Raw genomic sequence first — 14,652 nt, forward strand, 5'->3', positions numbered from 1 at the left:
TTGTCTTGTAATATTGATTGTTTTGGATTTAAATCGTTTTTTTTTTTTCTTTTTTTTCTACTTTGTTATTATATGGAGGCCACTTATTTTATTGTGATGTGCGGTGATGTGTTAGGTTGGGTTATCATAAATAAGTTTGATGAACTTTCTTCGTTTTGTTATGAATTTAACGATACCAAATTAGTACATTCTATTGATGATAACCCAACCTAACATAACCACCATAGCGCACTGTATAAGGGTGGCCTCCGTATAATACCAAAGTATCTTTTGTTTTTTTTTAGGCTATATTTTTTATTGTGTTGTACACATTATGCAATTTAAATCTTATGAACCAGAAAGATGATAGTGACATTAATACTTTAATAGCCTCATGGTTTGTTACTCAAGCAATTTATCAGGTTTACTCATGTGGGGGTGGGGCCTTGGTCTTTTGATTCTTTAAAAGAGGTGTAAAATGTACTAAGAAATTTTTATTGAGCCTGAGATAAACTTATGATTGATATGAATTGATGTTCACTTTGAAACTGAAAAGACAATAAATTTATTCTATGCTAATCCAATTATATTTTTCAATTTTTCATATTAAATTTCCTTTTTTTAGGTTGTGCAATAGTTGTATCTGTATCCATCTTATAGTAAACATATAATTAATTTTGAAACGGATAAGAAATCAATGTTGAATCATATATGCTGCTCCATTGATTCATTTGTTCCTCCAGATTCAGAAGCTGTCCTGTGTGAGAGTCTGGTAGCCCAGTGGGACAGAGTGAAGGGCAAGGCTAGGCCAGCTCTGTTGGCAGCACTGACAGCTCTGTTAGGACACTCCAGTTTTGCCACTACAACAGCACTCTCCCTGGGACTTGTGGCCTCAGTCATCACCAGACTCAGAGAGCTTCACCTCACACTCACCATACAGACCTCCTCTACTGACAAACTCGCTAAGGTACACAAACATTTAACATCATGTAAAACCAATTGGCAGTATTTAATGTTCAATGTGTTTGAGTTTTTGTCAACGATTAATTATGGGTTGGTTGTTTTTGGCTAGATGAGTTTGATGTGTTTTTTTTGCTGTTTGCCCTACTATTGTCTAGCCCCTGAATATTTCAGAAGACACATATGGAAATCAGAAACTTCTTTACATTTCATATCGTTTGAATTTTTAACTAGTGCGGTGTTTCGGCGTAATCATGTGTCTTCTGCGGCCATAGAAAAATGGAGACTATCTTCCATGGTCACAGCAACATCATCATCTTCTCATACAATTGCAGCAGAACCATGAACATTATATGCGATCACGGCAAATAAACTTTTTTTATCGCATATTTTTGCAGATGCTTTCTGTAATTGTGAAAATAAAAGCTTGGCTCGGCTTGGCCCAACCCAAATTTGGCTAAAAAAATATTTTCCTGTCTTGAAATGCTCCCTTAAGCCAATTGACCCGACTCAAAAGTTTTGGGATCCAAAGACCCATTCCACCCATACCCATTGCACCCATTGCATTAGAATAGGCTTTTTCTGCCAAAAGACGTAGTAATTTTTGTAACTAGTGCGCGAAGTGGCACTTTGCACTTGCGTTACATATTATATTTGTCCTACAGTTACTATAAATCATATAAATAATTAGTCTTTCAAACACTGTACAACTCATTTTTTGGTTAGGTTAAATCCAAGCGTTGAATGAATTGGGAAACCGTGCACCAGCTGATCGTCATCGTAGTATCTTAAAGTGTTATAAATGCCATGCTTAAAAGTTAATTATCATATACTAGGGGCTGCGGTGCACCGAAAAAGTCGGTACGGTACGGTACAAGCTTAATTACCGTCATCGGTTCGGTACAGCATTTTACACGGTACAAATTCGGTTCGGTACAGCCTATTATAATAATAAATTACTTTTAGCTTACTATCATAGTCAACGACAGTTGGTTCCGTGCACATAAAAGTCTTATCAGATATTTGTTTCCGATCTTCATAATTTATTACTAGGGTGATGATGCAATGAAAAACCCATTAGCAGTCCCAAATCATTGACATTTTATCACGACAAGAATTGTTGTATTCAAGTACTTCCAAGAACTGTTGAGTTTTATCACTTTTATTTCTTTACGACTTTCCCCAATTTTATTTTATCATAAAAATAATAGTTTTATGATGACTGTTAAATGTTATCTCTAACTCAGTCAGTATTTTCGTGAATATTCAATTTGCCGCTGGCCATTGCCTACTGCCATAAAACTGTTTATGGCTACATATTAAACTTGTAACTAATCTACAATCTTATTTTATAAGTAAAACTATTTGTTATAGATATTTTATCTTTCTATTGACGAAACCACAAGCATAGTTGTTGTTGTTTGCATAATTTTTTTTTTTTTCGTTATGCAAGCCTACTCCGTCTCAAATTATGTCATTGCATGTTCTGTATCTTGTCTTATATTGTTAGATGTGGCTGTTTAAGGCCTAAATGTTTTTTTAGTTTCCTGTATTTTTATTGTGTTGAAGGTACTTTATGCAATCTAAATCTTATGAACTAGATAGTGATTTTGCTACCCTCATTGTAACCTAATCAATTTATATATAGGCCCTCCTAAATAATTAGGTCTAGGCCTGGGTCTTTTGATTCTTTGGAGGAGCTTTAAAATACTAAGAAAATTGAATTGAGCCTGAGGTAAACTAATGATTGATATGTGTGGATGTTAACTTTGTAAATGAAAAGAAAATAATCTTACTCTGTGATATCCAAATTTTAGTTTCAGAAAAAAACTTTGCAAGAGTTGTATCCATCTTATAATTAGTTTTGAAGCTGATAAAAAAAGATGCTCTTTGCCATTACTTCATCATAACCTCCAGTTTTTCATTGCGTCTGCTGTGAACAGCTGGTAACTACACTGTCTTCGTACTGAATGCTTTTATATGTTTTTAAAAACAACTAGATATTGTGTTGTGTGAAATCATCTTATCAATAAATGTTTCAAACATGTTTATTCCTTAAAACTCTTATCCTAATTTTGAAACCACTTTATCATGGCTATTCAAAGCGTATCAGAGTAAAATAGGTAAAGCCTTTATCTTAACTGTGATTTCTCTTGACACAATCCTCGTAGTAGTAAAAGGTTTTGTTTTAATAATGTGTGGTACAGTAATTGTTGTTAAAAAACCATGAATGTAGGATACTATCCATTTTCATAGTAATGTCAATGTATTAAAGTTAAAAATAATGGTTTAAATACCGTTCTGAGAAGAAAACCGCAAAAATACGGGTAGCTGCGTACCGTACTGATTTTGTACCGAGAACCGAGGTACAAAATATTGTACCGTACCGAACCGTACCGACCTTAAATTTTCTGTACCGCAGACCCCTATCATATACTAATGTTGTCGTGTTGCCACCCTTGGAGGTGACTCAGGGTGGGGGGTTTGTCTTGGAGATTCTCTCTCTCTAAAATGGCTTTAACGAAATAAAGATGTTGTTTCCTCCACTTGGGTTTTTATTTTTATTAATAAATAGCCCATATTAAACATAAAGTGTTACCAACTTATTATCGTAGCGTATTTCATAAGCATACACGTATTACGTGGCTAATAAAAACACACTTTTTTGTGTTACATGGTTTAAATACTTGAGTGTGACAACAAAAATCTGTGTGGCCAAAGTAAGTAAATGCAGTGAGTTGTGACATTCGTCGGTGCGAGTTGCGAGGGCCTAGTTCAGCAGCAATTAGCTACTTGCTATAATCAGTGCAAGGAAGCGCATTCATTCATGCTAAGTAGTTTTTTGTTTACCCGTTCATACAACTTGATTAATATGAATATGATAAGAACAACTTTTTAACTGTTTAATGTTATGTTTCAAGGAGTATATAAGTTTTGTTTTAATTTAATTTTGTACTGGAACCAACAATGTATGATCAATTTCCCGTATAAACTCCAACAATAATTAATGTATCTAACAGCCACTAATATCAAACCATATTCAAACTTAAAAAAAAAAAAACACTCAAATAACGATCATTAGTCTTCCAGTAAAAATATTTAGATAGCACTTGTAATACACGTCTTAATACAAATGAGTATTGTTACACTGTAGAAAGACCCTCGGATGGTTGAGATGCTGCATCTAGTACAGCTGTTGTCAGCAGCGTTGTACCACAGTGGTGTAGCACGGCGTGAGGCTGCCACTCACGGTGCTGCAGACACTCTACACAAGCTGTGGGCCTGGTGTCATGCTGATGACAAGTATCTCATAGCTACACTCAACTGTCTCATCACCTTCACAGCTGACTGCCCCCTAGGTGAGTACACTATGCGTAGGGTGGTAGTTGGCAAGAAAACTACTGTTGTGTCCAAATACTAACAATATTGAAAACATAATGACTTGTTCAAGTCTGTGAAACTGCTGGGTATTCATATAGACAGGAGTAAACTCTGTTGGGACGAACATGTACACAACTTGTGCAAAAAACTTGCTCGTTTCACCTGTCTTTTAAGAAAACTGAAAACTTGTATTAACTCTGATGTTATTTTTATGATTTATTTTGCCTTGTTTCATACACTATCTTATCTATATATTTAATACGCTAGGCATATTTTTGTCATAATTGTTTTGAAGCTGCTATGCATCCGATCACCAAGTTTGAGATGTCGTTGGATAGGGTGTGGCACGTAGATTTGCCATCTATCAAAAAATCTTCCAAATTCTATCAGGGCTCTGCCCCAGTGGCCTTCAAAGTTCCCATGTTATCCTTATGGAGAAAATGTTTGTTTACATTTGAACAGATGAATACTTTGAAATTTACACTAATATTTGAAACAGCTGGTTATACTCAAATTGAAATTAATGGAAACATGACAAAGATTTTGAAGAGATAAAAATGTACACTGTTTTTTTTTTTTTTTTTTTTGTTTCACTGCAAAACACGTTATTAGGGTTCAGTGAATTTTAAAGTGAACTGACAGTACAGCAGTTAGGCCTACACGTAATTATTGTGATTTTTAAGATCTTTGTTTTACTTAAACTAAATAAAAGGATTATATTTAATGAGTGGAGAATATCAATATCCAAGGAACAATATATTTTATGTAATTGTATTTATTGTAAGAGATGGCATATACATTCTTCTCTATTTATGATAAGTGTACTAGAATAATGATCTGAAGTTATTGATATTAGTTACAAACATGTTTTTCACCTCCAAAAAGAATATTTGACTATATCGGAAGTTATGTAGCCGGGGGCCGTTTGGAGGGGTAATACCGGGGTTATGGTATGGTACCGGGAAGGGAGATCGGTGGGAATTCGGGTAATCAGGAGGGAATAAACAGGGTAATGCCAATAGGTTAGGAATAGGTGTGTCTGGACCAAACTTAATTTGAGCGTGCTGAATCTGCTACCAATAAAATTAGGAAGATTGCTGGGGACCAGAGGGACGGAGACCTTTTACCCAGATCAGAACACTTGCCTAGCCAGCTTTGATTTGCACTAATTGAACTAACTATTTAAGTATTAACCTATCCTTCCAACTATGAACTGAACTTGAATAATTACTTACTAATATTGATGAGTGAGTGAAATAATAAGTAAATTGAATACTGAATGGTTAACATGTATGAATTTGATTGATAATTGCTAAGCTACATTCTGGGAACATGTGGTTTGTTTTTTTCATGTTTGAAAAGGTTGGTTGCAGAAGGCAACCAACCGACTGAGTTGTGATTTCCTACATTTCAATGGTCGGGTGAGCAAGAAAGGCTCCCCGCATGTTACCTGACTTAGCCAACCATAATTGGTACTTATATCTATCTACATAACTATACTAATTGTAACTTATCCATTTGTCGGAACGGACACCCTGAAAATCGGCTGTTTGCTCTTCCAAGGATCATAGACCAAGTACAAGAAGGAAGAGTAGGGAGGTGGGGATAGAGCGTTGATGCAGTCGCGGCAGGCAAGGAGATGTCATGCAGCCCGGCTTCGCGAAATGCTTACACTATATAATATAGCGTGGAAGGGTGAGTCCCAAAGATTCTGTAAAACACTATTATTGTGTTAAACAGGAATCTTGAAAAGTCGTCAGGCTTGATTAAGGAAGGTAAAAGTATAAATTTTTAAAAATATGGAAGAAATGTACAAAAAAATGAAAGGAGTGTTCATGAAATTATCAGGACATGCCAGAGAAAATAGAAGTATGACTAGGAAGCATTTGATGACGTTGTACAAAGGGTGTTAAGCTAGCAATGCTTTACGGATGCAAGTTCTAGGGTAAGGATGTTAGGACTGAAAGATTTTAAAGTAAACATTTGAGTATGGTATGCAAAGAAGAGTTTTCACGCCAAATAAGTCCCAGACTTCAGCCAGAGGTGGTGGTGAAAACGAGGGGGTTTCCTAGGAAGAGAGAAGATTTTTCACGGGGGATTGGCCTGACAAATAAGTCCCAGACTTCAGCCAGAGGTGGTGGTGGGAACAAAGGGGTTTGGTTCATGATTTAGGCCTAGGTTATCATCTATTAATCAAAAGAGAATCTTTTACTGACTTTCACAAAAAAAAATCTGCAAAAACGGCAGGTAAACTGCAAACTCAATTAGGCCTTTTAGTATCACCAGCTTTAGCAACAAAACCAAGAAAAGAGAAAACCCCAAATAAAAAAATCAATAAAAATCCTTCTTCTCCTTTGTTTAATTTGCACACGACCAGTTTATGGTATAAGACTATGGGGCAATTCACCATCAGCGAAAAAAGTGTTTGCTTGGCAAAAAAAAGCAATGAGGGTCATCTGTGGCCTAAATGAAAATGATTCATGCTTAACAGTCTTCCCTGAACTTAGCACATTTACTCAACCTAGTCTATTTATTTACTACAATCTTGTCTTTGTTAAGAAACAGCACCCATATTTAAAAAAAAAAAACCCCTCTTCTGTTCATTTGCATAACACCAGACAAGACAAAAAGATTACATTGTTGGACCTAGTATAAGACTTAAGAAGTATTATAAGAGCCATAAAATTTCAATGTATAATAAACTGCCAACCAATGTTAAAATGTTACCACCTAAGAAATTTATTTACCAATGATATTAGCAAGTGGATTAAAGTTAAGGCAAATTAAACCACTGAAGAGTACCTGAGCTGTGACACTCAAGACACTATCCATTGAATTGTGTTAATACTTTGACGACTCCTATTGTATATCGTATATTTAATGGTGAATAAATTCTTGATTCTTGGGGTTGAATCTTAAAACAAAAAAAGCCTTATTTTTCACAAAGTTTAATGTTGTGTATTAATAACAGGGCTGTGCGTCCAGAAATTTTGGTTCGAATCCGAATCCAAATCAGAATCATAACTGTACAGATTTTATCAAATCGGGATCGAATCCCAATATTTTAATTAATCCCGAGTTGAATTTGGGTTGAATCCGAATCTCAAATTTACATCCGTTATCAAACACGGATCGAATCAGAATCTCAAATTTAAAGCTGTGTTTAGAATCTGAATATTTAAACCAGTTCAGAGTTGAATCCAAATCCAAGGAAAGTCAGCAGTAATTTACCAATTTTAACATTTTTAGACCACGTTTTCTGGGCTGAAAAAAATTAGGGAACTGCCTCAAAAGTGCCAGAAAAAAATTCGTAAAGAGGGCCAAATAAAAAAAGTTATAAAATTTAGGCCCACCTATTTGAAGTTTTGAAACTAAACAATTTGGCATAGTTAGGCCTACCATCTAGGCCTAAGTTACTCAGTAATAGTGATGGACTACCAATTTGTGTATTTTAAAACATAGGCCTAGCCTAAACACCTCAGTGTTATTCCTCTACATAAGCCTAAGTCTGAAATATACAATAGAACAATAGAATATAACAATAGAATATAGAATAAAGCACACTGAATAAATAGTCTATCTCAATTGAATCCTTCCGTCCAGTGGATTATTTTCTATGTTGTAGCCGACGGTACTTTGAAGTCCGATTTGCTGGCGAAGTTAGGCATTGACGATCTGGACAGCAGAGTGGTTCTTATAAATCCGTCTCGGGATTCAGCTCCACAGACTTTTCCAGAGGCTTCCGTGACGAGCTTCACGCAACGTTCAACAGCCTGTGTATGAACTGGGAATTGCGCGAAAGGAATGTTCCAGTCAGGAATTGATTCGTTCTCAATCTGTGATCTGATCTCATCATCACTTATATTTCTTAACAATGGGGGCGAGGATAGGTCACATTCAATCCAGTTAATAATTTCTGTGTATTCTTGTGCTCTGAAATTTATTTTTGGTGGAGTAAATGTTCTTATCCTCTTCCTTCTGGCGTCCCTCTGCCTTGCTTTTAGAATTCTCCGAAGTCTAAGCTCTCGTACGTGTTTCCTGTTATCTTGAGTCATTGATAATAGGAGATGTTCTGGGTGGGCGAAAAACCCGTTTCTTTCAATTACAGTGTCTATGACATCAATCAAAGGTTTTGGCAAATACCTTGTTGATTGTATTGCCTGGTAAACAAGTTTTGGACCGTCTGTGAAGTTTTTACTAGTTTTTATGGCAAACCATAGTGGCATGTACGATTTCAGTATAAACAAAACTAGATCTTGAAGTTCAGGGGAAGGGTTTTCCTCACTTACATACAATCTGAGAGTTTGATTGGCTTTTGTCAACCACCTTGAATGTGATAAGTGCCCAGGATCCCGTTCAGCCAAATCTTCTTTACAGGTTCCTGATACTATCGCTTTTGAAATATCAAGTAAGTATTGCTGATCTTTGCTGAGCACGTTTTTGTCTATCTGTGGAATCTGACAATCAATTCTCTGGAAGTTAACCACCGGCAGTTTTTGGCAGGAAACTAACTTTTCACCAATTGGCCCTTTGGAAGTACTAGGCCCCGTTGTCTTGCCATCCAGGTACTCAAACAAATGGCGAAATGGCAACTCATTGAAATGGAGGAGGCAGATAGCCCATTGTACAGGTTTTGTTAAATAAAGTTCAACTCGGCGTACTAGTCCAGTCTACCATCCGGTATTGACAGCAGTACCATCACATCCGATGACAATTAGATCTTCAAGAGAAATATCACGCTCAGACAGGTAAGAAATTACAGACTTGACAATATCTTCAGAGCTTCCAGAACTTGGAGTGACGTGGCCAACGTAGAGTGAGCCGGGTTCTTGAATCAGTGAGTAATGCTCTTCCTTAATAGTTCTACGAAACCTTTTTGAATGAGCTTGCTTAATCACCAACGTGTCGTCTTTTCGTCCATCTAAATATAGACCTAACAGTGGAGGTGAGTCAGACTTACCACACAATTCAGCCATAACAGTTTGCTTTTCAAGTCTTATTTTGTTCTTATCTACAACATGCGTGGAATCGGAATTACTGATAACGCCAAAATCATGCAAAACACTTAATGCGATCGCTACAGTGGCACGATCGGAAACGCCATAAGGGTTGCTTATAATTGCAGTGGATTTCAACTGAACTCTCATCTGCCAAATGGGTTTTGAAGCTTTTTTTGTTTGAACTGTAAAATCTTGGTCGTTATCACTGCCTGTGTCTGAGTCCAAACTTGAAGGACAACGTATTTCTTCAGTTTCGACTAATTTTAAAACAGAATCTGAGGACGAAGGCTTTGCAACTTCTTCTACATATAAATGACTGTCTCTTGACTTCCTTTCCAATGCTTTCTTACGCTTGTTTGTTTCATTAATGTCCACCGGGCCAATTTTCCCTAATCCGTACTTTCGCATTAAGTATAAAAATTTTAGTTCAATTGGGGGTATTTTCTTTGATTTTTCACAACTGCAATCAATAGTGACTTTGCACTGGCAAAGATCTGGGACTTTTTTGCAAGTGCATTCAACAGCGATTGGGCATTTGCAGGCTGCTACATCAAAAAGAAGTGAGCACTTTTGTTTAAAATCATCAACACGTTTTTTAAAAGAAGCATTGTTTTTGTCTCATGTATATGATTTCCTCAGGCCACAATACTTATCATGCAATGCAGTTATGAGCTGTGTAATTCTCGTCTCTGTAACTGTAGGGATAGATGCTTTTTCATATAAGCTAATTACTTTGTTAGTTACTGTACTAGTAACCTGTTTGAAACTCACACTCTTATTATTAATTCTTAATGCTAGATTAAACCTTTCTTGAGAACATCCCCGAATGATTTCCTCCCCCGTAGGTAGCTTGTTTGTTGGGAGATCTTTTGGAGTACCAAAAATGGGGCAGTCGAATGTCTGTCTTGTTATCACTTTCTTCGGCAGAGCCATGACGTAATTGCATCGATATTCACACAATCATGTCAACAGTAACACACAGCAATACGATACACAAAACACCAAAACAGTTGCAAAACAAAAAAACTGATATTTAACTAAACAGTGGGACACTGCAATCACAACTGACAGAAGCAGACTGACAAAACTATAAAGGGAGGGAGACGCGTGGCGTGATCTTAGGAATGTAGAGGGGGTGGAATGGAGGGGATAGGTCGTTCAACCCGGCTAGACAAGTGACTCACGACCAGTTCCATTGAAAAAGTTGGCCTACTATGGTCATTACTTATAAAAAACTAATTATCAATATTATTTATCGAATTCAATAAAAGCGTGAAAATGTGAAATTTTCCAATATTTTGGTGAACTGTGAGATTTATGCGCGACCGGAAGATATCAATTAATATAAACCAAACTAAACAGAAATAACACACAAAAACATGAAATACACTAACAAAAAAGTATACAAATTCGGTTTGTAGTAGATAACATTTTTGGTGATTAAGTTTAAGCATCGATTAAAAAACTTAAGAATAATCCGATAATTGTTTTTTTTTTCTAATTTTAGACCCCCACTTGTTCGCGACTATGTGGATATGAGTGTCTATAGGTTTTCCCGAAAGAGCGCCCCAGTAGCCCTATTGACGATTGTCAATCAACGCCACTGCTTTATTAATATAGTACAGTATTGATATTTTCACACAAAACCAATGTAGGAAAAAGTATTGACGACAAAATTTGTATCTTTGGATGATTTCCATTTATAGTCCGTGAGGTTGGCGAAAGTACTCTAAGGGATTACAGCCCTCACACACACAGATGCTAACCTACACACACACACACACGGGTCACGAGCCATGGGTACAGTAGTCGCAGGTAGTCTGGGCACACGGCCGCGCTAGGGCGGGGGTGTAGAGGGGAGTGTTTATTGCTCGTTTCCAAAAACATCTGGCCCACACGGCTCTCTGGGGTTGTTCAGTTCAGTGCCTCAGCGCTGTCTTCATGGCATTTGCATGGTGGACGGGTCCGCGCGCCCAGACTAACTGCGACTACTGTAGGTAGGGCCGAAGGGCCCTCCTGGCGAGTGCGCGTGCGTTGGTGAAAGGGACGCTAATCACTTAAGTCCATCGCCTACCTTACGGAGAGAGTTGAGTTCTGTTGACTACGGTGATAGTGCTTGCTCGCCCTGAAGATGGCTGACTGTTATGTGGCCGAAACGTCGGTAGTTTCTGTACATAGTGTACATAACCAAAGGACGCGGTCGAACCCCGAAGACCAAGACTGTATATATATATAAGTGACGACCATGGAAGCCTATCCATGAAGATACCTTACGGACTATAATTGGATCATATCATTATTACAGCCTTGAGCTTTGTTGTATTCATCTTTTTTAAAGCAAACAATAACTATGAGGAATAAAATTCATCAATGGCTCACTAGCTTTATTATCTTTATTTTTTATACAAAAATCACTAGTATTGTGCTTTGCTTTAGATTTAGACCCTATGTATGCTAAAACACTATCTTAACAAAACTCTTTATTCTTTATAATTATTTGGTTTAATAATTTAATAGATGCACAGTGAGGGCTAAGTGCGAGCTTTCCTGTAAAAATACATTTAAATATAGAACCACGTAAACTAATGCCTACATTAAGTATTGTTACAGACCGTTTCACCGTGCTTGGCGTGTAGGGGAGGCAGTGCGAGAGAGACAGAATATCTCCCCCACCACACATTCCCTCCAGCCATCAAGTACAGTCCACTCCAATACGAATACATACACTGCTGTAGCGGTTAATCACATATTCATCCAAAAAACATGTGTAAAAATTTCTAAAGTTCATATTTTCATAGCAGCTGGAAAAAGACAAAACAAAATATAAACCGTAGATTATTTAAATTATATGTTTGAACACTATATCAAATATCCTTACACCTTTTGACTTGCAAAGTCAAAATATTAATTATTGATGCACGTATCTTCCTGGTGGTCTATTTCCCCCCCCCCCCCCTTTGAGTGTAAAAAAGGTTGATCATGTTCACGTTCGACTCCTTCAGCACTTGTTCTGTACTAAACCATGATGCCATGTTTTGGGTTTCTCGTCATAAATATTTATTTTATTCATATTACCTGTTACTTATATGTATTTTCTTGTTCCTTATTAAATGCTTAGTAAATTTATGTCTTTTTTTATTAGTGCCTAAATATACTTAATCGCCCGTTAAGTTAACAACAGGTCTCGTAACCTTGAAAATAAGTTTTACTTGGTATTGTTTGTACTTGAACACATAGCCGATACCTATTAAATCTCACGGAAAGGTAGCGATTTTTTTTAAGATAGCCCTTTTTATCTACCTTCATTGAATATATAGTTTTATAGGCTTGGGTAAATTTATAAATTTCTTAAGCCACGTTTTCGCTAAAGTTGACAACCAAAAGTTTACAACTAAACGGACGAAGAAGATGCAATCCATACCGCGGCTGCTTGTGTAATTATAGCCAGCCACTATAAAAATGAGGTCCGCGAAGATATTAGGTGAGACCCTCGTTGATGGCTAGGGATAGGTACAGTAGCAGTGACATGCTGGCTGATCTCCGAGATGACGTCGATCCGTTGAGTGGTGAGCGTAAAAACGTTAATGAGAATGACAACTATTGATTTGAATATAACATTTTTTATGATCGGACAAAGTCAAGAAAAGTGACAATAACTTCAGGAAAGCCATAACTAACTGTCCAAGAAAAGCTAGCCTTGACCTAGAACGTTTTTTGGCTATTGGTGATTTCAACACTAGTCTCGGTTATTTGTGTAAAATTTCAAAATCAACCATTTCCCTGTTTGTGTTTGAAGTTTGCGAGGCTTTGATAGAATAGTTCTCTACTAGTTTTCCACAAGTTGTTTGCAAAAAGCGCGTAGCAACTAGTATGCCACATTTTGTTGTAAACTTTCTTTGATCTTTATCGACTCTCCGCAGGAAACCAATATTTAGTGGAAAACTTGTCTCTCCACTAGTGGATGACAGAAAAGGTCGTCCACTGGTTGAGGGACAAGTTTTGTGAAAAGCTACAAGTTTCCGCAACTAGTGGAAAACTTAGTGGAAGACTTTGGTGTAAACGCGGCTTTAGGCTGTTTTAATGTCTGTAAAACTGCCTAAGGCCCCTTTTATTCACCGCGGTTGCCCGCCGAGGTTTTATAAATGCATTGCCGTAAATGGGTGCTTTTATTGAACTCAGAATTTGCGGGTACCCGCGGCGGTTTGTAAAATCACCCGCTTGCACTTAGAAACCGCCGGCGGGTAGCGGTTCGTATATGCAATGTGTCATATGGGATCGTTTATTCAACGCGGGTGCCCGCCGTCGCTCTCGCATTGCTGCCAACCCAAGTCACCAGTGTCACTCACTACACGTGGTCTAGTCATTCGGCAGCACTGGTTGGTTAGGTTGGCAGCTCTGTTACACTATCCACGTGACAGCGGTCGATCGCAGGTGACACATTGGTGCAGCGGTCGCCCGCGGCGGGTGCCCGCTGGCGGGCAACCGCAGTGAATAAAAGGGGCCTAAAATAGCATGACATTTTAAAATTTTTTTATGGGCACCTAGGTAGTTAAGAAAATCGTTCAAAAGCTTTGATTTAAAACATGAGACTTGTGCTATGTTTCTCGCAGAGGCTATAATACAAATAAAAAACTCTTAAAGCCATCAGTCGAAACATATATATTATTTACGGGGTATAAGCGTATGTGGTGGAATAAAAACATGTTTAGTATTCTTTTACACACACTTTAGTCACAGATAGTACTACTTAGCACGTACATATAATACATTTTATTTGGAGGTCGATGAAAAGATGTTAGCTTTTCTAGACCTCAAATAATATGCCCCTGTTATCATCTTCACTGTCATCGCTTCTATCTATCATTTCAAAGTCCTCGTCATCACTTGATTCCACTCCAAGATTTATAACGAATGATTCGACAGTATTTTGTAGTTGAGCCTGATTTCCGAAAAAATTGTCTTCGAATTTCTTCACATTTTCACATTTCTTTTCCCAATCAACAACAGTCATTGAATCAAACTTGGCTTTTGTCAAACGTTCGACATCATTGAATTTGAATGTCACATTGTGAGATGCTACCCAATTTTTCACATCTGCCCAGATTAGTTCTATCGCATTTAGCTCAGGATGGTAGGGAGGGAGCCTAAGAACGTCAAAACCACGAGCTTTGAACATATCGTCGATAAGGTATCGAATATTAGCAGGCTTGTGTAGCTTTACCAACTCGTACAACTGCACTTTCAACATATCATCCGTAAATTGAATGTTTTTGTCATTTAACCACTGTTGCATGTCCGCTTTAGTAGAGTTAGAAGTTGGACATTTATCAAT

At 37.3% G+C, this 14,652-nt stretch overlaps 1 protein-coding gene across 1 annotated transcript in view; it reads left to right on the forward strand.

Annotated features, from left to right (window-relative positions):
• The window catches only part of LOC128985778 (uncharacterized), a 93,059-nt gene that overhangs the window by 26,490 nt on the left and 51,917 nt on the right, over positions 1–14,652 (forward strand). Inside the window, exons 9-10 of the mRNA XM_054405648.1 lie at positions 723–946; positions 4,094–4,298. Coding sequence (XP_054261623.1) covers positions 723–946; positions 4,094–4,298 — 429 coding nt within the window. The remainder of the gene's footprint in view (positions 1–722; positions 947–4,093; positions 4,299–14,652) is intronic.

Source organism: Macrosteles quadrilineatus, unplaced genomic scaffold (genome assembly GCF_028750875.1).
Source record: "Macrosteles quadrilineatus isolate MER2022 unplaced genomic scaffold, UCM_ALF_1.0 Scaffold_2__2_contigs__length_208266976, whole genome shotgun sequence".
Taxonomy (NCBI): Eukaryota; Metazoa; Arthropoda; class Insecta; order Hemiptera; family Cicadellidae; genus Macrosteles; species Macrosteles quadrilineatus.